The sequence below is a fragment of the Microcaecilia unicolor genome, chromosome 11 (genome assembly GCF_901765095.1).
Source record: "Microcaecilia unicolor chromosome 11, aMicUni1.1, whole genome shotgun sequence".
Lineage (NCBI taxonomy): Eukaryota > Metazoa > Chordata > Amphibia > Gymnophiona > Siphonopidae > Microcaecilia > Microcaecilia unicolor.
Genome location: NC_044041.1, coordinates 166,888,962 through 166,913,098, shown reverse-complemented (window position 1 = coordinate 166,913,098; position 24,137 = coordinate 166,888,962). Strand labels below are relative to the sequence as shown.

Here is a 24,137-nt window from a genome sequence, read left to right as displayed (position 1 = left end):
CGGGGTCCCTGACGAGCATTATTCTGGGCACAGAGAGTACATCGGGCAGAGGCAGTGGCAACCAGACTATCCAATCCTTCCAGCACCACTACTCGACTGAGTAGGCGGGCTAGTGCTGTTTTCCCTAAGTGTGATAGGTCATGAGCTTGAGACACTACAGGCCAAGCTAGGTGGCGTGGCACCAGAACTCTGGTATCAGGGAGATGTAACCAGCCATCAGGTCTCCTTACTGCACCTTCCTCTTGAGCCCATTTCTCTTCCGTTTGGGTGTACATAGGCGTCCATTCTTGCAGTCGAATTTGGAACAGGGGAGTCACAGTACTTGCTGGGGGTCCTCGAGCAGCTTCCTTGGCCACCCGATCAGCATGGCGATTCCCTCGGGCCACTGGAGTATCTATCCTTTGGTGTCCCCGGCAGTGAATGACAGCTACCTTCTTAGGGGCCCAAACAGCCTCTAACAACTGCAGTATTTCAGGTCCATACTTAACAGGTTGGCCTGCGGCATTTATGAGTCCCTTTTCCTTATACAAAGCTCCATGAGCATGTAGGGTTGTGAAGGCATACTTGGAATCAGTATAAATGTTGGTCACCAGTCCTGCTGCTAGCTCCAGAGCTCGTATGAGGGCCACAAGTTCTGCTTTCTGGGCTGAAGTTCCTTGGGGCAGGGCTCTTGCTTCTATCACCTTGTCCTCTGTCACCACAGCATAGCCTGCCAATCGCTTGGAGTTCTCCACGTAACTGCTTCCATCTGTGAAATAAATTACATCTGGGTCCCTCCAAGGAACATCTTTAAGATCTGGTCGACTGGAGTACACTTCATCCATAGTTTGGATACAGTCATGATCCGGTGGTCCCTCAGATGCTGGCAAAAGAGTGGAGGGATTGAATGTAGCCACTGTTTCCAGGTGTATCCGTGGATTCTCACACAAGCTGGCTTGGTACTTAACCATACGGTTATTTGTAAACCAATGGTTGCCCTTATACTCCATGAGGGTGAGAACTGCATGGGGGACTTTAACAACCAGTTCTTGCCCCAAGGTCAACTTATCAGCTTCCTGGACCAGTAAGGCTGTTGCTTCAATGGCCCTCATGCAGGCTGGCCATCCTTTAGCCACTCCATCCAGCTGTTTAGACAAAGTGCCCTCCGCTCCCACCCCCCGTCACTCTCTCCTCAATCACTGGCTGACTACTTCCGCGACAAGGTGCAAAAGATCAACCTTGAGTTCACTACCAAGCCACCTCCTCCTCTTCACCCTTCAACCCTCTCCCTCAACCAACCAACCCAGACCTCCTTCTCCTCCTTTCCTGATATCTCCGAGGAGGAAACCGCCTGCCTTCTTTCCTCCTCAAAATGCACCACTTGTTCCTCTGATCCCATCCCCACCAACTTACTTAACACCATCTCTCCTACTATCACCCCCTCCATCTGTCATATCCTCAACCTCTCTCTCTCCACTGCAACTGTCCCCGACACCTTCAAGCATGCTGTAGTCACGCCACTCCTCAAAAAACCATCACTAGACCCTACCTGTCCCTCCAACTACCGCCCCATCTCCCTCCTACCCTTCCTCTCCAAGACACTTGAGCGCGCAGTCCACAGCCGCTGCCTTGATTTTCTCTCCTCTCATGCCATCCTTGATCCGCTTCAATCCGGTTTTCGCCCTCTTCACTCGACAGAAACAGCACTTTCTAAAGTCTGTAATGACCTGTTCCTTGCCAAATCCAGAGGCCACTACTCCATCCTCATCCTCCTGGATCTATCCGCCGCTTTTGACACTGTCAATCATGACTTACTTCTTGCCACACTGTCCTCATTTGGGTTCCAGGGCTCTGTCCTCTCCTGGTTCTCCTCCTATCTCTCCCACCGCACCTTCAAAGTTCACTCTCATGGATCTTCCTCCACCCCCATCCCCTTATCTGTTGGTGTTTCCCCAGGGATCGGTCCTTGGACCCCTTCTCTTCTCAATCTACACCTCTTCCCTGGGCTCCCTGATCTCATCTCATGGTTTCCAGTATCATCTCTATGCTGATGACACCCAACTGTATCTCTCCACACCAGACATCACCGCGGAGACCCAGGCAAAGGTATCGGCCTGCTTATCCGACATTGCTGCCTGGATGTCCAACCGCCACCTGAAACTGAACATGTCCAAGACCGAGCTTATCGTCTTTCCACCAAAACCCACTTCTCCTCTTCCTCCACTTTCTATCTCAGTTGATAACACCCTCATCCTCCCCGTCTCATCTGCCCGCAACCTCGGAGTCATCTTTGACTCCTCTCTCTCCTTCTCTGTGCATATCCAGCAGATAGCCAAGACCTGTCGCTTCTTCCTCTTTAACATCAGCAAAATTCGCCCTTTCCTCTCTGAACACACCACCCGAACTCTCGTCCACGCTCTCATTACCTCTCGCCTGGACTACTGCAACTTACTCCTCACCGGCCTCCCACTTAGCCATCTATCCCCCCTTCAGTCTGTTCAGAACTCTGCTGCACGTCTCATATTCCGCCAGAACCGATATACTCATATCACCCCTCTCCTCAGGTCACTTCACTGGCTTCCGATCGGATACCGCATTCAATTCAAGCTTCTCCTTCTTACCTACAAATGCACTCAGTCTGCTGCCCCTCACTACCTCTCTACCCTCATTTCCCCTTACGTTCCCGCCCGTAACCTCCGTTCACAGGATAAATCCCTCCTCTCAGTACCCTTCTCCACCACCGCCAACTCCAGGCTCCGCTCATTCTGCCTCGCCTCACCCTATGCTTGGAACAACCTTCCTGAACCCTTACGCCAAGCCCCCTCCCTGCCCGTCTTCAAGTCTTTGCTTAAAGCCCACCTCTTCAATGCTGCGTTCGGCACCTAACCCTTACCGTTCAGTGAATCCAGACTGCCCCAATTTGACTGCCCCTATCAGACCGACCGTTCACTTGTCTATTAGATTGTAAGCTCTTTGAGCAGGGACTGTCTCTCTTTGTTAAATTGTACAGCGCTGCGTAACCCTAGTAGCGCTCTAGAAATGTTAAGTAGTAGTAGTAGTAGTAGTATGCAACAGGCCTCTGCCAGGATCCCATCATCTGGGTCAGCACATCCAGAGCAACCCCCTGTCGCTCGTGGACATACAGTGAGGAAAGGTTTCTCCACATCAGGAAGGCCTAACGCAGGGGCTTGGAGTAGGGCTTTCTTTATGGCGATAAAGGATTGTTGAGCTATAGGTCCCCATTCAAATGGTTCCTTTTCACCCCCCTTTGTGGCCTGGTAAAGGGGTTTCGCCATCAATGCAAAATTTGGAATCCAAATTCTGCAGAATCCGGCTGCTCCCAGAAATTCCCTAACTTCCTTTCTGGACTTGGGTTGGGGAATTGCAGCAACTGCTTGCTTCCTACTGACATCCAGTCTCCGACTTCCCTGGGAAATGCAGAAGCCCAGATACTTCACTTCTGACTGACAAAGTTGGGCCTTTGAGCGTGAGACCTTATAGCCTGCATCCAAGAGTAGCTCCAGCAATTCTCTGGTAGCCTCAAAACACTCTTCCTGGGTCACTGCTGCAATCAGGAGGTCATCTACATACTGGAGTAAAACTCGCCTGGAAGGCTCAGATTTAAAAGTCTTAAGGTCTTGTCCTAGGGCAGTCCCAAAAATGGTGGGGGAATTCTTGAACCCCTGTGGCAGGCGGGTCCATGTATACTGAAGCTTCCTTCCTGTTACTGGGTTTTCCCATTGAAAGGCAAAAAGCAGTTGACTGGCGGGGGCCACCCAAATACAAAAGAAGGCATCTTTTAGGTCTAGTGTCGTGAAATGGGTAGCTCCAGAAGGTATCAATCCCAGCAGGACATATGGATTAGGCACTACAGGGTGTAATGAAATAGTGGATTTGTTGACCACTCGTAAGTCTTGGACTGGCCGGTAGTCCTCAGTCCCTGGCTTCTGGACTGGCAACAGTGGCGTATTCCATGGAGACTGGCAAGGACGAATAATTCCATGGGATAACAAACGATTCAGATGTGCTTGAATCCCTTCCAGAGCCTTTCGGGGAATTGGGTATTGACGAAGATGGATTGGCCGGGCACTTGGAAGTAAGTCTACATGAACAGGGGGAATATTTCGGGCCAACCCTGGGGGATTATCTTCTGCCCATACCCCACTGACCTGAAAACTGTCGGCCAGGGGTAGGTCAACTTGGCCATGCGACTGATGCAGCCGCCATTCTTCTTCAAGGGGGCAGCAGAAACTCAATATACCCTTAGGGCTGGATGTCGGGGGCCGAAAGGAGACTGAAGTCTGGCCATCAGAATCAAAGGAAATTTGGGCCCTAAGCTTGGACAGCAGGTCCCGGCCTAACAAAGGGATTGGACAGTCTGGCATATACAAGAATTCATGAGTGACTGTGTGTGAGCCTAATTGGCATCTATGGGTCGTCAGAAAGGGCCTCCGGTTCTGCACCCCCGTGGCTCCCACCACTCGGACAGTTTTTCCAGACACAGGCGCTAATCGCTCCGTCACAACAGAATGTTCAGCTCCTGTATCAATCATGAATGGAATTGAGCGGCTCCCTATAGTTAACTTGATCATGGGTTCCTGGGAGCCCAGTTTGTAGGAACCCGGTCTGTCCTATTCATCCCATTCTGCCATCTCGGCTATCCCAATGATGTCAGATTCAGGAGGCTCATACCTTCCCTCTCGAACTCGGCCTCGGCTTCCTCGATCTCCTGGTCCCCTTCTCAGTCCCTGGCGCCTCTGGGGGCATTCATCTTTCCAGTGCCCTCTTTCCTTACAGTAGGCACACTGATCCCTCTCCAATCTTGGTCTGGGATTCTCCCCCCGTGGCCGGGATTGATTGAAGGAATCTCGGGGCCTGGCTGGTGGTCCGGGGTCCCACTTTGGCTTCCCATTAGCTAGAGGTCGACCTCGGTTAAGGGTGGAATTAGTAATGGCTGCCGCCAAAAGGTCGGCCTTCTTCTGCATCTTCCGGTCAGCCTCTCGGCGCATCTCCTGATCTCTATTAATGAAAACCTTGGTTGCGATCTCAATTAGCTGGGTGGTATTCATCCCTGCGAATCCCTCCTGATGCTGCAACTTCTTCCGGATATCTGGCATACTCTGGGCCACCAATGCGCTATTCACCATTCTCTGGTTTTCTAGTGCTTCAGGGTCAAAGGGGGTGTATGTTCTGTAGGCTTCAATTAGTCGCTCTAAAAAGGCCCCAGGGGATTCAGTTGCCCCTTGGAGAATTTCAGAGACCTTTGCCAGATTAATGGGCCTCTTTATGCCTTTCCTCATACCTTCCAGCAAGTCCCGGCAATAGCCAGACAACAGTTCATAGTGCTGCTCATTATTTGGATCCCAAGCTGGAGCTGCACGAGGGAACCGAGTTCTAACCCATTCCTCTGGGTTCTGTGTCCCCTCGGGGACACGCGCTTGTGTTATGGCCTCAGCATTTTGTAAAATCTTCCGCTTCTCCTCAGTTGTGAAGAGGGTCAGGAGAAGTTGTTGACAATCAGTCCAGGTTGGGTTATGGGTGGCCATAATGCTAGCCACTAGGTCCACCACTGCCTGAGGCTTTTCAGTATAAGAAGGGTAATGCGTCTTCCAATTCAGGAGATCGGTGGTTGTGAAGGGTACATACTGGTAGGCCTGTGCCTGTATAACCTGACCCTCATTATTAGGATCCGGTCAAGTGGTGGTTACCTGGCGGAGGGGCAGAACTCTCGAGGAGGTGGGAATGGAATCTGAGGTAGAGCTAGGAGCTACCCTCCTATCATGCTCAAAGGTGATTGCAGCAGGTCTAACCCATTCAGAGGAGGCGTGTTGAACCCCTGAGGGATGGGGAGGGGTACTCATAGACTGAGAGGTGGTCACAGGAGATTCAGTCCATTGAAAGGGATGCTGGGCCCCTGATGAGTGGGGAGGGGTATTAGAGGGAGAGGCTGGGCTGTCGGGAGTTGAGGAGTCAGGGAGTGCAGCCCAAAGCGGGTCTTTGGAGGTTAACAGGGGAGAATGTGGCACAGGAGGGTAGAGGCTGGATGAAAAATCCAACCTAGGATGTGGCGGGGTTTGCACAGAAGGGGAGGAACTATCCGGAGAAGCCTGTGCTGGAGAGGCTTGGGCTGGACGGCGTGGATCTCTAGGGGTGGCACAAAACCCCAACAATGGGCCATAAGGTGGTGGCTCAAGATCTGAGGGGTCATCAGAGAGTATGGGTTTTTCGGACAGGGTAGGGGCGGAAGCCACCGATTGGGTGGTAGGCTTCCTAGGGCTCTTTCCCCCTTCCAGTTTAGATTTTCTAATCTTTCTTTGAACGCGGCCCAACATGAATTTTACTGGGGATCCCATATAAGTTTTCAACCAAGAGGGAGGGTCAGTCACAAGGCTGTCCCAGGAATCTATACAGGGGAGTTGTTCAGAATATTCTGGTTCTCCTACAATTATGCTGTAGACCTTCCGGATTACTTCAATATCTAAGCTGCCACTAGGGGGCCACCCCACTCCCATAGATGGCCACTCAACTTCACACAAGGTTCTTAGAATACTTAAGCTTAAAGTCTGTCCATAATCATTAATTAAAAATCCTTTCTTAAAATTCTTAAGCATACAATCTAGGGGAGTAGTAATTTGTCTAGATGATGTCCCTCCCATAATGCTTACAGTTACAACACACAAAAGGGAGGGAATTTTTGAAAGTGTGGTAAGGGGTCCACACTCTCGAGATACAATGGTAGACAAACAACAATCGCTTCCTTCCGTCGCTGGCCAATTGAACTCGCGTTAACTGGAAACGCAGCTATAAGAAGTCCGCACTCTTTAACATTCATTCATCACACACATTCAGTACAGAAAATCCCACCCAACAATTTCAGATTTCTAAAATACAGATTAGCTCAGGCGGTTTTGCTACTAGTCCCCACGACTAGAAGCTACTAAGGCCTTCGCTGAGAGTTGATCAGACTCCCCTTCCCTCAATTTTTGAGGGGCTGGTTTACAGTTTCCTAGCTAGGATTACAATACAGAATACAGAATTCATACCCGGCTAATGTTCCTCAGTCAGTTGGGTGCCAGAGATTGATGCAGGGTCCGGGATCCCACCGCTGCCACCAAGAATTGTTGCAGGAATTACCACTAGTGTTAGCAGAATCTGTGGTACTTCAGGAGTCAAACAGCACACACCAGAATGAGGGAGAAATCTTCTTTATTTGCCAGCAAACAAAGTAGAACATCAGCTCTAGCTCTCTTCTTCTCTTTCTCAGCTCTTTGTGTCTCGTGGCTTCTGTCTCAGCTCCTTCTCTTCTGCTGTCTCTCCCTCTTCTGTCTGTTCCTTCTGACGTAAGCTGCTTCTGCTCCCACTTATATACAGTTCTATCCCCCTCCTAGCCCCCCTTACTCTCCAGATGGTAAAGAATAGATTAATTACCCTGTCTGAACCAATCATCTCTATACATATATTTCCAAAATATCAGTTACATAGGTTTGAGATGTCCTAAACTGACCTATGACCTGGGGCCCCTCACATTAGACAATATGGCACCAGTCTCTTACATTTTATTATGATTAACTTAGGTTCATTGAGGGGCGAAGGGGCCAGTCTTACATTTTGCTATAATCCCAGTCATAGCTCAAACTGCTAACTGGACTCTGGCATTCATTAAGGGGTCAAGGGCCAATCTTACTTAATGGCATACATATCAGTTATTACTTTCAGAAAACCAGTCCTACATTTACCTATAATTAATAAAGACTTTTCTTGACCTCTTTCACCTATTAGCTTCCTTCACAGAACTAGCTAGGACCGTAGTTAATTCAAACCAGATGCTGACCTTTTCAACTGCAGTCTTACTTGAAAAGTAACACTGGATTTAAAGATATTCTACATATTAATTACACAGAATAAAACATATTCTAAAATAAGCATCCTTATAAGACATATTCTAAATACTTATAATGGTATCTATATCTATATCTAAGCTATTTCCTTCTAAGCATTTTAAACTATTCCTTTTAAAACTACAATATGTCTGCAACATGCCTTGTTCATATGTGTGGTAAGGTAATACCTTTGAACTAGCCTTAACCCTCCATCATTCACAAAGGGTCAAAGAAAGTTTCTCTCTCTGACATTTCTAACCTTTAGCCTAGCCAAAGCTAGATCTAAACCAGATGACATTCCTCCTTCACTTGCAGGGTGAAAAGTTGAAATAAAATTTAAACATATATATATAATTATGCCCATGCTGCCTCAGTTTATACCAGGGGCGTAGCCAGACTTTCAGCGGGAGGGGATTCCAGAGCCCGAGGTGAGGGGGCACATTTTAGCCTCCCCAGCACCGCCAAACCCCCCGTCACTTTTGACCCCCCCCCCCCTCTGGCGCTGTCACCCCTCCCTGTCCATTTCTTCCCCCCTCCTGCCATTGCCAACCCTCCCCCGCCAGGTACCTTTGCTGATGGGGGTCCCCAACCCCCGCCAGCCAAAGTCCCCTTCAGTGCCGGTCTCCGAGTCCGACGCGTTCACTGATCTGGATTCTGTTTCTGTGAGTCCTGACGTCCTGCGCATTCCGACATGCAGGACGTCAGGACTCACAGAAACAGAATCCAGATCAGCAACGTGCCGGAGACCGGCGCTGAAGAGGACTTCGGCTGGCGGGGGTTGGGGACCCCCGCCAGCAAAGGTACCTGATGGTGGCGGCAGAGGTCAAATGTGGCGGGGGGGGGGTGAAAGCAGGGGGGCCAGGGCTAAATCTGCAGGGGCCCATGTCCCCGTGGCCCTACCTAGCTATGCCCCTGGTTTATACTCCGGCAATATTTAACATTTGAGATTGAAGCTGCAAATTCTGCAGAATATAACAGCAAAGTTGATTTTTCATTATCACACGTTTGGTAGGATCACTCTATTACTGATTAAGGGGCCGATGCTCAAAATTAATGCCAGCGCTAAAAGGGAGTTAGTGCCAGGGTTGGACACACATTATTGTGCACTGAAACCATTAGTGCAGACTGCATTTAAATGTAGTCATTAACTACTCCACAGCTGCGCCCCCCCCCCCCCCCCCCCCCCCCCCCATTTAGGAGGAGATTCTATATATGGCACCTAAAAAATCAGCACTGACTAAGCATATTCTATAATCGACACCTAGATTTAGGCACCGATTATAGAAAATGCTTAGTTGATATTTCAGCGCTGATATCTGCGCACATCCATTTACGCCAAAGAAAACCTGGTGTAAATCTCAGCGTGTGTGTTACGTCCCTCACCTGCAGTGCGGCCTGCGCGGCCGGTTCGCCTCCGAGCGCCTTCCCGGTAATGGCGGCCGGCCATGCGGGCTGTTGGTGGCGGTCTTGCTCTGTCTGGTCGTGATGGCCGGCCATGCCATTGCTTGGTCTGGTCGTGATGGCCGGCCATGCCAGGTCGATCGTGGTGACATCATGATAGGCTGGCCATGCTGACGTTGGCCGGCCATATTGTAATAGCCGTGGTGGCCAGCCACGTGGACTGTTGGCGTTCCGGAAGTGGGGCTTGCTTCCGGCACGGTTCCCTCGCTGCGCCTGATGATGCGTGATTGGCCGCCTTTCGCCGCTGCTCCACCTTTTTCCAGCAGTCACCAATCTGGATCGTTCTCTCCAGCTGCTCAGAGTTACTGCTGATGGAGGAACTATTTAAGAACTGCAGTCGCCTTCAGTCTTCGCTTCGGCTTTTATTGCTATAGAGGTTTGATGCTTGATATCGTGTGCTTTGCTGCCTAAGTGCTTACTTGCTTTCTGGAGAGACCCTTGGACTGAACTTGACTACCCGCTGTGTTGCTGCCTGCCTAGACCCTTGGACTGAACTTGACCACTCGCTGTGTTGCTGCCTGCCTAGACCCTTGGACTGAACTTGTCTACCCGCTGTGTTGCTGCCTGCCTAGACCCTGTTCTCTACTACTACTACTTAACATTTCTAGAGCGCTACTAGGGTTATGCAGCGCTGTACAATTTAGCAAAGAAGGACAGTTCCTGCTCAAAGGAGCTTACAATCTAAAGGACGAAATGTCAAGTTGGGGCAGTCTAGATTTCCTGAATAGAGGTAGGTGGTTAGGTGCTGAAGGCGACATTGAAGAGGTGGGCTTTGAGCAAGGATTTGAAGATGGGCAGGGAGGAGGCCTGGCAAATGGGCTCAGGGAGTTTATTCCAAGCATGGGGTGAGGCGAGGCAGAAAGGGCGGAGCCTGGAGTTGGCGGTGGTGGAGAAGGGTACTGAAAGGAGGGATTTGTCTTGAGAGCGGAGGTTACGGGTAGGAACGTAGGGGGAGATGAGGGTAGAGAGGTAGGGAGGCGCTGCAGATCGAGTGCATTTGTAGGTTAGTAGGAGCCGCCAGCCAGGTCAGTGGCTGTCCAACCCCATCCGTATCCCGAAGTCCTGGTGGCCACTCGCACCTGGGGGCTCAACTCCCAGGGAACGGTGGTTGCTTCCCAGGTGAAGCTAGGGGTTGTCTGGCTGCCTGACCATGCTCAGTCGTGGCACAAGGGCTCACTACCCTGGTCTTAACAGTGTGGATTTAGGCGAATTGAGCCATATTTTATAACTAGGCATCTAAATTTTGAAACAACCATAAAATGCCCATTTCCCCACCCATAACTATGTCCCTTTTAGCCTCCGCCTGTTAGAAGTTTGGTGCATGTCATTACAGAATACGCTTAGTGAGTTGTGTGCCTAAATTCTAATCAGTGCCAATTAGTGCTCATTCTTGCTTGGTAAGTGCTGTTATCAGCGCACATTAGCTTGTTAAGCCAATTAAGTTACGCATGGTACTATAGAATCTGCGTCGATTTTGACACCTAAATCTAAGCACACTATATAGAATCTGGGGGTTAGTGTCGGAAACTTTCCGCCAGGTCCAGGGCAGAATTTATTTATTTGTTACATTTGTATCCCACATTTTTCCGCATATTAGTAGACTCAATGTGGCTTACAAAGTCCGGAGAGGTGAGTATAGACTCCGGTGGACAAGTACAGAGTAGAAGTACAATTAATTAGAATTGGTGTGGATTGTCCCATGCAGTTTGGAAGAATGAGATTATGTTGAAAGGGATTGAGTGTTGACTGTTCCTTAGTTTAATTGTTATGTTTCATTATTCGATGCTTATGTCGGTTCTGTAGGGTATGCCTTTTTGAAGAGGTGTGTCTTAAGGTTTTTGCGGAATTTTAGATGGGTGTTCATGGTTCTAATGTTTAGAAGGGCTGGTTGAGAGAAGAGGTGTCTAGTGGCACCCCTTCTCTCCTTCCAACCTTACAACTCTGTCCCAGATGGGCTTCCTCTAATAAAAAAAAGCCTGGTGGTCTAATGGCTTCTTCCCCTCCAAGCATTAGCCCCAGCCCCCCCCCCCCCCCCCCCCCACTTTAAAAAATGCCCTGGTGATCTGTGGTCCTCCTGACTTCCTCTCCCTTAGTCACAAGATAGCCTGGTAGTCCAGAAGACCCCCCCTTACCTCCCAGCCAGGCCCCAGACCCCCTCCCAAGTCACAAGTTACTTGCCTGGTGGCTTAGCAGAAGCCCACTCCCGAACCTCCACACTTCCGTTCCTTATAGGAAGCAGAAGAGATACCCACTCACTCCTGGTTCACTGGGCTGCCATCTCCAATATGGCGGTGCCCCACTCAGCACAGTACTTCCTGGGAGGGGGCTGAATTACCCTGTAAAGAAATTAAGAACATAAGAATAGCCATACTGGTTCAGACCAATGGTCCATCTAGTCCAGTACCCTGCTTACAGCAGTGGGCAATCCAGGTCACAAGTACCTGGCAGAAACCCAATTAGTAGTAGCATTCCATGCTACCAATCTCAAGGCAAGCACTTATATGGTAGTTAGGCCCCACCCAGTGCATCCCAGGACTGCCATTTTGAAGCTGATGCCCCAGAGAAGCAGAAGGGAGTGGGCATCACTTCTAATTCCTATAAATTACATATATAAGGGGGATGGGTGAGAAGGGTGGAGGATGGGCCTCTACTATGCCACCAGGGCAAGCAATGTTTGACTTGGTGGGGGAGTGGAACAGGCAACCACTGGACCACCAGATCAGGGCTGATTCTCGAGAGGGGGGTCCATTTGATCTCCAGGGATATGTTTGCAGGGGAGGGGCAGGAAGATGCGTCGGATTGGGTTGGAGGTATGGGGCTTGCTGTGGCATGCTTTTTTTATGTCAACGTTGCTGTCAGTGCTCTGACAGGAAGGTTGACATATTTTTCGCTGAGGAACAGATTTTCCACGATTTTAACGTTGCATGAATTCGCAAACTCATTATGTTGAGTATGCTGCGGTAATTTTTCTGCACTAATTTCATGGTAGAGTGAAACTGTACCACAAACCTTTGAGCATGGACCATTAAGTTAGTTACATTGGTTGCCAGTTTCTGCGAGAATAGAATTCAAATTGGCCTGTATTATGTATAAACTAGTAAAAAAAGGCCCGTTTCTGACACAAATGAAACGGGCGCTAGCAAGGTTTTCCTCGGAGTGCGTATGTTTGAGAGGGTGTATGTGAGAGTGACTGTGTGTGAGAGAGAGAGTGAATGTGCGAGTGTGTGTGTGTGTGAGAGAGAGTGAGTCTGGGTGCGAGTGTGTCTGTGAGAGAGAGTGTGTGTGTGTGAGAATGAGAGTGTGTGCAAGTGTGTATGTGAGACGCAGTGTAAGAGAGAGTGTGTTTCACACAGATACAGTGTGTGCGAGAGTGTGTGAGACACAGACTCTCTGTGAGACTGAGTGTATGAGACCAAGAGAGTGTGTGAGTGACTGTGTGATACATAGAGAGTGAATGTGATACAGTTTGAGACATAGAGTGTGTGAGAGACAGTGTGTGAGAGTGAGAGAGAGAAAGACATTGACTGTGAGAGAGAGAGAGTGTGTGTGTGTGACAGAGATACCTCCCTCCCCCCTCTCTGGTGTCAGGCCCCCCCCCCCCCTCTCTCTCTCTCTGGTGTCTGAACGTTATTGTGCAGGACGCTGAGCTCTGGCTGTGCTTCAAGGAACTGACCAATCCTATTTAATAGAATGCACCTCCAACATTCTGAAGCCGAGAAACCTCGTGTGGTTGGTCACTTCTGCTTGTGACGAACCCGGAAGTACGTGATGTCAATTCAGGAGATGGGTACAGAGAGTAGGAATGCCTCAGCCATGCAGTCAGCTTCAGAATGTTGGAGGTGCGTTTTATTATATAGGATTATTGGGGGGGCTCTGGTCCAGAATGTTTAATTCTTATGTTCTCCTCTTCAACTAGCCCTAGAACGTTGGTTTCAAGCTCCACCTTATCCTATTTTTCCATCTGTAAAAAAATACATCTTAACAAATTGTTTGAAGGCAGTGGCAACATGGAAAGCTTTACCTACGGAGTTGAGACTTTTGAAGCCTTATTTAGCTATTTAATGTTATTTAAAGACTTTTTTATTTAGTAAAATTTTTAATTTACTTTTTATAGATTGTTCTGATTTGTATTCCTGTATGTTTTCTTTATTTTTGTAATCTGCTTTAGACCCTAGGGGAGTTGGCAGAACATACACCACAGATTAGATTAGATTAGATTTCTCCCTTATTTTGAGGGGGAAGAGTGACAAAAAAATGAAGTGCTGAAAATAAATGTTTTATTCTTTGTGAATTTCTACTCATGTCTTTACTCTTTCAGTCACTGCTTGGCATGTGAGGCCCTATTATAGACATAAGAGGGGAAACAGTCTTGATTGGAGGCCTTGATGAATGCACTGCAACCAGTTTCCAATAGAAATAAATTGCTCTAGTGGGTGTAAGGAAGGGGCTGCAGAGGCACAGTGTCAGCCTCCCACACTAATCATGATTTTCTACCCTCTCTGTGGCCAGAGTCCTCCTGGAGGTGACAGAACCGGCGTCCAACCACAACGGTGGGCAGCTGCTTTTCAACCATGATGGCTACTTGTACATCTTCACGGGTGATGGTGGAAGAGCTGGGGACCCTTTTGGAGAATTTGGAAATGCCCAGAATAAGTAAGTCCAGAAATTTCATTTACAGGTGATGAGGAAGGAGGAGGTGGAGGTGAAAGTAGGTGTTCAAAAATTATGTCACATAGACATGATTTGAGGACAGTATGAAGCGGCCATTGCTGCTTCCAAAGGTGCTAGTGTTGATCTCTCTATAATTTTCTCCACATCCCCCGCCCTCTAAACTAAGCAGGTGAACTATACCTATGGCTCCAGGGTATCATGCCTTGAGCTCCTGTGTGTCTAATGTTGGTTCTGCAGCTAAACAGGCTGGTCCAATCCTGGTTCTTCCCTTCTGTCTGCATTTTGTAGTTTGGATTTTCATAGGGAAATGAATGGGAAAATCAGTGCTATGAAGAGCTGTAGCTAGGTGGGTCGCTAGGGGAGTGGCCGCTCCCCCAAACGGACTTCCAACAGCGCCAGCGCCTATTTTTTTACACGAACTGTTGCATTTAAATTAAGCACCGGCGCCGTCGACAGTCCGCTCTTGCTCCCCCTGCACTCTCAACCTGGCTACGCTTCTGATGCTACAACCCCACACATGCAACTGCATCAGACAATTCAAATGATGTGCAGTGAGGTCATAACTTTGATAACAATATGTGTAGGTGTATGGGTCTGGATCATGCATTTGATATACTGTCTTTTGTACAGCTGAAAAAATCCACGCAAAGCGAACAGTGCTGTGTTGTGCGCTGTTTATAGAACAGTGCTTACAGCCCATTTTCGTGCAAAACTTTGGGTGCGAGGATTTACACCGACTGAAACCTGGTGTAAATCCTGGTGCATAAGGGAGTCTTTTACTAAGCCATGGCAGTGTTTTTAGCTCGTGGTAGAAATCAGCTGGCGGTAAACACAAAGACACCCATAGGAAAATAATAGGCGTCTCGGTGTTTACCACCAGCTGGTTTCTACCGCGAGTTAAAAACACTACCGCAGCTTAGAAAAAGACCCCCTTAGTTAGGTGCAGATTCCCGGTATTCAGTAATACTGCGCACCTTTAATGAATGCCCCTGACTGGCTCATGCCCCTCCTTTGACCACACCCCCTTTTCAGCTGCATGCTATAAAATTACGTGCAGATCTTTACAGAATAGTACATAGCAAGATGGGTGCAGAAATCCAAATTGTTGCCAATTAACACCAATAATTAATTGTTAGCACCCAATTATTGGTGCCAATTGGCTCATTAGCCAGTTTAGTTGTACACACATCTTGGGACAGAACACAATTTTGCACATATAAATTTGTGAGCCATTTATAGAAACAGTGGAGGAGTGGCCTAGTGGTTAGGGTGGTGGACTTTGGTCCTGGGGAGCAGAGGAACTGAGTTTGATTCTCGCTTCAGGCACAGGCAGCTCCTTGTGACTCTGGACAAGTCACTTAACCCTCCATTGCCCCATGTAAGCCGCATTGAGCCTGCCATGAGTGGGAAAGTGCAGGGTACAAATGTAACAAAAATAGATACTATTGGAGATTCTACATGGAATGTTGCTACTATTGGAGATTCTACATGGAATGCTGCTATTCCACTAGCAACATTCCATGTAGAAGGCTGCGCAGGCTTCTGTTTCTGTGAGTCTGACGTCCTGCACGTACGTGCAGGACGTCAGACTCACAGAAGCAGAAGCCTGCGCGGCCACATTGGCGATCTGCAAGGGCCGACTTCTACATGGAATGTTTCTAGTGGAATAGCAACATTCCATGGAGAATCTCAAATAGTAGCAACAGTGGGGAGTGGCCTAGTGGTTAGGGTGGTGGACTTTGGTCCTGAGGAACTGAGTTCGATTCCTGGCACAGGCAGCTCCTTGTGACGCTAAGTCACTTAACCGTATATTGCCACATTGAGCCTGCCATGAGTGGGAAAGCGCGGGGTACAAATGTAACAAAAAAAAAACTGGGACATTATATACAGGTACTTGAATATCAATGGGGCAGAGATTATTAGAATTGAAATAAAGCCTCCCCACCCCCAAGAGCACAAGCAGGTCTCTAATAATTTTATCTTTTTTTTAAAATGCAGAGTTGCTGCTCTTCAAAGCAATAATCTCCAATACGTGGTGTCTGGCAGATTTTTTTTTCAGACAATGACATTTGGCAGTATGAGAGTGGCATTATGGAAATGAAGCACAACTTCAGATTAAATGCCTCCATAAACTGGGAGGAGGAAATGGAGTGAAAGAGGTCACGGATTTGATATCTCACCTTTCTGTGCTATACTAACAGTGGTTTAACATTTATTACATGCAGGCACTTCCTCTGTCCCTAGTTGGCCCAGAATCTAAGGCCCCCTTTTATCAAGCTGCACTAGTGACTGCCAACAAAACCCATTACCTTTGAGTAAGCTCTATCGGCATCGTCATACACTAGCATAGCTTTATAAAAGGGGGCCTAAGTTTTGTACCTGGGGTGATGGAGGGTTAAGTGACTTGCCCAGAGTCACAAGGAGCTGCAGTAAGAACTGAAGCCGGTTCCCCAGCTTCACAGCCCACTGACTGCACTAACCATTAGGCTACTCCTCCATGCCTTTTGGCTCAGTGCGGATCATCTGTACCTTAGTCAAATGTGTCCTGACTTTGACCCAGATTGCTGTGGTTCTTGAGTCCCATTAAACCAAACTCTGATCTCTAAAATCAGTTTATTAGTGCAATGGTGGCATCTGGTGGTAGAATTTCAGTACTGCATAGTCTCCTTTCAGAGAAACTTTGTGAAGAGAAGACATAGGTAGCCCCATAAGAGGCTGAGAAGAAAACAGGAGAAGCAATTACTTTCCCAGTCTAGGGGCCGCCACTCAAAAAGCCTACAGCTGAAGGTAATTATACAACTCCCAGTGGAGGTTCCAGAGCAGAAACAGAGGTATTCCAGAAAGCAAATCCTCAGGGTTTCCATGACCCTGGATTAAATCATTTGGAGGCATTCATCATGTGTCTAAAAAGGTCATACAAGTTTATCATTAGAAACACCAAAACTAAGGCAGAGTCTAGAATAGGGAGGGCTTGACAGAAGCACAGATGCAAAAAGAATTTCAGAGGGGGCAAAATCATCCCCTTCCTCTGAACCTGTCCTTGTCACATTGATATTATTATTTATATTAAAAATGTTATCAATCACTATGTGGTGATTACTAAGGAATTGCATGGAGGGGATTTTGGTAGGAACCATATTGTGGAATCTTGGTTTCAAATTGTTCCAGATATTAGGGCTATTTTCAGATATGTAGTGGTCCAGGGTAGAAACAAGGAGGAAGACCCAAAGCACACCTTCAGGCTTTGCCTCCTTCAGTTTGAGACAGGCAAGGGGCTACTGTGGCAAGAAGGCCCAAGGCAATTTATTTTGTTTGCATTAAAGCCTCCTCCTGTAACAGTGGCCCTACCAGATACCAAGATTAACATCCATTGGGTAGGTAGGATGTGAGTTTAAAGATTCACAAAACCTGTGGGACTGTGCTGCCAGTCTGTGCTGTAACCAGAACCCTGTAGGGCTGTCTCAGCACTGTCAACCTATGCTGGAAACTGAATGCGACCCAAGCAGTGCCAGTCTAGCACCTATTACCATAGGAGCCAACTTTGTGGGTGTCAGTGGGTGCTGAGCACCCCAGTATTGAGCAACCTCTTTCACTGGTGTCCAGGGAGAGGTAATTTGTATCATGTTTGGCACTCTTTAAGCCTCTGACCATTTACTTTTGGGTTTCCCCAGGTCTTCCCTTCTGGGCAAGGTCTTGCGCATCGATGTGGATGGGAACGACAAGGGCCCACCATACAGGATTCCACTGGACAACCCCTTTGTGCTTGACCCCCAGGCACGGCCAGAAGTGTATGCCTATGGGCTGAGAAACCCTTGGCGCTGTTCTGTTGATCGTGGTGATCCAACCTCGGGAGCCGGGCGAGGACGCATTCTCTGTGGAGATGTGGGACAGAACAAGTATGAAGAAGTGGATGTGATTGCGAAGGGAGCGAATTTCGGGTGGCGCGCCAAAGAAGGTTTCTCCTGCTATGACAAGAGGCTGTGTGATAACTCGTCCCTCGGTAAGACACAAACCTTAGTTCAGCAGCAACTCCTGGAGCACATCCAAACCTGCCTGTCTCGGGCAGTTTCCATTCAGTTCTGAGGCTGTCATACTCCTCTGCTTTGCCCTACTCCCTGTAGCATGCCCTGACCTCTGCTCCTCCTATTTTCCAACTAGCCAATAAAAAAACAGGGTGTGGTTTCAAATTGGGGGAAAAAGCTGAGAAGCAATTTGACAGTCATATTTATAGTGGCCCCTTTCAAAATATTTGAGACTACCACAGTAATTATTTTCTGCTGATTCTGTGAAACATGGGCATGAAAGCACTGAGAGACTGATGCAGAAAGCTGTTTAGTGCATGGCTTCTAACTGAATGTGATATGAAAGCTTGGCTCTCCGATACAGTAAAAACTAATGGCATACAAACTATGACAACATTACAAAGTGCACTGTCAGAACAAATAGCATACAACTGTGGCAAATTTTATGCAGCTATTTGCAGCTGAAGTGCAAAAAAAAGTTTATATTCTTGGCAGTATGAAAGTGATGATTGGCTCACATACTGACAGGAAGGGATACATTTTATTTTAAAGTCTGCTGCCATGCAAGGGGTCATCTCAACTTCCCCTACCCCAAAAAAATTCCCTGATCCCCTACCCCAGAAAGACCCTCCTATGCCTCAATCCCCCACCCACCAGAAGTGCCCCGTTCCCTCCCCCTGTCACTAACCAAAAATCTCTGGTAGTCTAGTGGACCCACATCCCCCCCCCCCCCCCCCGATACCACAAAAAATGTCCCTGATATCTACTGGACCCCACCCTGACACCCGAAGAAATATCCCTGGTTGTCTAGTGGACCCCCACCCACAATCTCCCTCCATACCCCTGATCCCCCCCCCCAAATATCCTTGGTAGTGTAGTTGTCACCCTATCTCAGCAACACTCCCCCCCCCCCAGCTGCCCAGACACACACCCCTCCATGTATTTTGAAGAAGACACAGGAATAATGCCCACTCACTCCTGTCTCCATTCCACCCTCTTCCAAAATGGAGGCACCTGACACTGTGCGGTGCATCCTGGAATGTACCACACAAGGGTCTGTCTGTCAAATAAGGGAATTGTTCCTTTATTTAGCAGCCTGGATGGAGATTACCAAATAAGGGAAACATTCTTCAAGGTGTTCAAGGGGGTTATGGGAGGCCTTGGAGGGTGGGTCTACTAGACTACCAGGGATTAATTTTGGGGGTGTTGGAGGGATTGGGGAACAAGAGGGCCTTTCTGGAGGGGGATCGGAGGATCATGGGACAATCTGGGGGTGGGGTGCATGCAAATCTATTCATGAATATTCATTGTGGATATCCGGAAAATCTGACTGGCTGAGGTGCCTCCAGGACCAGATTTGGGAACCACTGCCTTAGAAGACAACCCTGCTGAAATCTGTGAGTAGTACACTGGTGCACACCGTATTAAAACGAATGTTAATGAAGCTATTAGGCTATTCAGCTCTGATGCAGAGGAGTGCACAGAAAAGGCTGAGCACAAGGCGATAGTTCTGGATTGGCACATGGAAAGCCCATTGCTGCGCGCAAAGGGACCCTTAGTTTTTTTGTATGTTCAGCTTTAAATAATTCTATATGGTCTATTGTTCGATAGTATTTATATAATCATTTACTCAATTGACTGTATTAATCAAAACTTTCTGAACAGGAACTAAAATAAATATATTGCTTGCATACGTGTACAGTTGACAACCTGGTATCTTAAACAAGGGACCTAGGGGTCCTTTTACTAAGGTGCACCGAACAGTGGCCTGCGCTGGTGTAGATGCATGTATTAGACTTACGCAGGTTCATTTTTCAGCGCACCTGCGTAAAAGGCCTTTTTTTATTTTGGCCGAAAATGAGCGGCGGCAAATGAAAATTGGTGTGCATCCATTTTGGGCCTGAGACCTTACCGCCACTCATTGACTTAGCAGTAAGGTCTCACGTGTTAACCGGGCGGTAATCATCAGCACGGGTGCAATGCTGATTACAGCCCAATTAGCGCCATGCGCCAGAATATTTCCAGCGAGCGTAGTGGGCGTGTGTAAAAAATGAAATTACTGCCTGGACCACATGGTAGCAGGGTGGTAGTTCTGAATTGGGAGTGCGTTGGACGCATAGGCACCCACGCAACTTAGTAAAAGGGCCCTCAAGTGTACACATGTACACATTAAATAATAAGGGGACAACGGCAAACCCTGAGGCATTTCACGAGCAGAATTCCAACTTGCAGATTCAACCTTGTTTTTATAAACACAATCTGCCCGATATTTAAAACCGTTTAACTGGCCAGTAATGGCTCCTGACCAGTTAAACGGCACCTATCCATCTATCTGGCAATATTCAGCGGGATATAGCCAGCTATTCCCCCACTGAATATTGCCAGTTAGCGCCTAGCGGATAACCGGTTATATCATGCAGTATGATTGTCTATCTGCTGATATTCAGCGTATCGCTGGCTAAGTTTGGTGGCCAAATTTTCCACCAAAATAGCAGGTATACCTTTGGCCGGTTTAAGCTTAACTGGCCAGGGTGGAATATTGGCTTGGCCGGATAAATTTAACCCAGCCAATATACACCTGGATATTCAGTGCCGGTCACTGGAAACTGCTGGCATTGAATATCCGGGCTCAGTGCCAGCTGCAGGAGGCAGCCCGGCTAACTCTCTCAGTCTGAATATCAGGCCCAGTAACTTCTGTCATATAAGAATTTGTCAACCAATTCAAGTGAGTGGAGGAGCGGCCTAGTGGTTAGGGTGGTGGAGGAACTGAGTTCAATTCCCACTTCAGGCATAGGCAGCTCCTTGTGACTGTGGGCAAATCACTTAACCCTCCATTGCCCCATGTAAGCCGCATTGAGCCTGCCATGAGTGGGAAAGCGCAGGGTACAAATGTAACAAAAATAAAATAGATACTATTGGAGATTCTACATGGAATGTTGCTACTATTGGAGATTCTACATGGAATGTTGCTATTCCACTAGCAACATTCCATGTAGAAGGCTGCGCAGGCTTCTGTTTCTGTGAGTCTGACGTCCTGCACGTACGTGTAGGACGTCAGACTCACAGAAGCAGAAGCCTGCGCGGCCACATTGGTGATCTGCAAGGGCCGGCTTCTACATGGAATGTTTCTAGTGGGACTCTGAGCAAGTCACTTAACCCTCCATTGCCCCATGTAAGCCGCATTGAGCCTGCCATGAGTGGGAAAGCGCAGGGTACAAATGTAACAAAAATAAATAAAAAATGAGCCCAGCAATACTGACCTTAATCTTGACAGTAATACAGAATGATTTAGGGGCCCTTTTACTAAAGCTTAGCACACACTAATGGAATTAGCACATGCTAAATGCAAAGATGCCCATGGGTAGGGCTTCATAGCATTTAGTGTGGGCTAATTTTTAGTAAAAGGGCCCCTTAATGTGTCACATGCAGCAGTCCTTCCAACTATCGCCCCATCTCCCTCCTCCATTTCCTATCCAAGCTACACAATGTCAGTCCCCCATGAAACCAAGACTGATGTGTAGTGTTCTGGCATTTAATCAAAGTCAGTGGAGCTACACTATCTATCTTCTCTCGCAGTGAATTGTTCCAGGTAGACGCCTGCTCCTCTAATGATAGTTCTGAGAAATTACAAGGAAAAACAGTCTCTCATAGATGACAGAGTTAATGGATCCATCTTACCTAGGCGTCTAGATCAGAAAGCTTTCTGAGAGGGTGTATTAATCGGTATAACCATACAGAGAGTAAAAGTAAGAAAAAAGTGATCAGACTAGGAGATGGAGTAGTGCAAAAAGAAGAGAGACTAAACGGAGAGCAGTGAGGAAAAATAATCAGTTCAAGTGAATGACTGGCTGCATGGGTTGGAAATGAAATATGTTGTATCAAATCCAAATCTGAAAGCAGAGAGGATAGGTGTGCAGAGCGAGGATGCTCCACAAAATCTACATACGTATTAAAATTACCCATAATAATAAGATTGGGGTATTTAGCTGAAACAACAAAGAACTGGGCATGGCGGAGGGAGGTCCTGAAATAAACTTGGTATCATGTATCATGGTGCCTGATACACACCTATCTCATTCGACCACCATATAACCTTGTGTTTGTTATTAACCAACTTGGCGAACGGAGTGGCCTAGTGGTTAGGGTGGTGGACTTTGGTCCTGGGGAACTGAGGAACAGAGTTCAATTCCCACCTCAGGCACAGGCAGCTCCTTGTGACTGGGCAAGTCACTTAACCCTCCATTGCCCCATGTAAGCCGCATTGAGCCTGCCATGAGTGGGAAAGTGCGGGGTACAAATGTAACAAAAAAATAATTAAATGGTACTATGTAAGCCACATTGAGCCTGCAAATAGGTGGGAAAATGTGGGGTACAAATTTAAGAAATAAATAAATAAACCTCAGCTAAGCTTTGATACACATATTCCCAGTCATCTGCCTTCAATGGTGGGGAACAGTAGATTAAGAGCTGAGAAGAAATTTTAGCTTAGTTCCGAATAAGAGAAATTATGAGAGGTTTCTCTACCCGGGAGGAGTAAAGAACAGAATAATCTTGGGGCAGACACTGAAAAAGATAGGCTTCTTCCCCAGATAGAAGCCAAGTTTCGGTAAGCCCAAACAAATCTAGATGATTGGTAGTCAAGAGGTCTTTAATCAAAGGGGATTTCCTTTTCAGAGAATGACAGTTTAATAAGGCACAGGGTAGAAACAGGTGTGAAGAAACAAAAGTAGGAGTGAACTTTTGACAGGGGATTAGGTATCACGAAGATGGAGCCAGAATTGAAACTCTTCCTGGTGGGCGGTAACCCCACCAACTAGAAATAGGGAAAGTATCTGTAGCAATGGGAAGGAAGAGTAGAGAGAGACTAGAAGAAAAATGGAAAAACAGACCTGGTAGAATAAAAGAAAGAAAAAGAAGAACCTAATCCGAGGAAATGAACCTAAAAAGCACAAGGTCTACATTGAGAAGAAAAGAAAAGAAAAGAAAGATTTACAGGCTCAGTGCTATACTTGCCCCTTCGTTGCTCGCCCCAAGGAATAAAACCCCAAGGAACATGCTCCTTAGGCTCCTTATGCTAAAAGCTCAACGTTTTGAGACTGCTTTTAACTCCTAACCCCTATTCACTTGTTCAGTACCCATGTTTGTTTTATCATTCCCACTTTAAGTAATTCCCTTATCCCTTATTTGGCCTGTTTGTCTGTCCTAATTAGATACATAGTAACATAGTAACATAGTAGATGACGGCAGAAAAAGACCTGCATGGTCCATCCAGTCTGCCCAACAAGATAAACTCATATGTGTATACCTTACCTTGATTTGTACCTGCCTTTTTCAGGGCACAGACTGTACAAGTCTGCCCAGCAGTATTTCCCGCCTCCCAACCACCAGTCCCGCCTCCCATCTCCGGCTCTGGCACAGACCGTACAAGTCTGCCCTCCACTATCCTCGCCTCCCAACTACCAACCTCACTTCCCCCACCTGCTCCGCCACCCAATTTTGGCTAAGCTTCTGAGGATCCATTCCTACTGCACAGGATTCCTTTATGCACATCCCACGCATGTTTGAATTCCGTTACCGTTTTCATCTCCACCACCTCCCGCGGGAGGGCATTCCAAGCATCCACCACCCTCTCCGTGAAAAAATACTTCCTGACATCTTTTTTGAGTCTGCCCCCCTTCAATCTCTTGATTGTAAGCTCTGTCGAGCAGGGACTGTCTCTTCATGTTAAAGTGTACAGTGCTGCATAAGTCTAGTAGCACTATAGAGATGATAAGTTGTAGTAGTAGATACATCAAATTGCAATAAGATCATTTGACCTCCACGACTTAGCATTGTTTTCACTTCTGAAACAAGAGCTGCCAGAAGGAGCTCAGTACTAAAGCAAGATCTAAACTTAAACTTGGATGAATGTAAATCAGATTTATCTAGAGTCAAGTCTCCTCCTAGACTACCAAATTAGGGAAAATTCCCTTACTAGCAGACTGGCCCCAGGATGCACAGCAAGGGGTCAAGCATTGCCATTTTGGAAGATGTCGGAGCGGAGGCAGGAGCAAGTGGATATCACTCCTGCCTGTGCTTCAAGTTTGTGGGGGAGGGAGGTCTGGGTGCCCAGGAGAGATCATGG

The 24,137-nt window shown here is 47.6% G+C and overlaps 1 protein-coding gene across 1 annotated transcript in view; it reads left to right on the top strand.

Moving 5' to 3' along the window:
- The window catches only part of LOC115481001 (HHIP-like protein 1), a 104,658-nt gene that overhangs the window by 43,115 nt on the left and 37,406 nt on the right, over positions 1-24,137 (top strand). The window contains exons 4-5 of the mRNA XM_030219986.1: positions 13,830-13,973; positions 17,663-17,991. Of these exons, the coding sequence (XP_030075846.1) occupies positions 13,830-13,973; positions 17,663-17,991 (473 nt within the window). The remainder of the gene's footprint in view (positions 1-13,829; positions 13,974-17,662; positions 17,992-24,137) is intronic.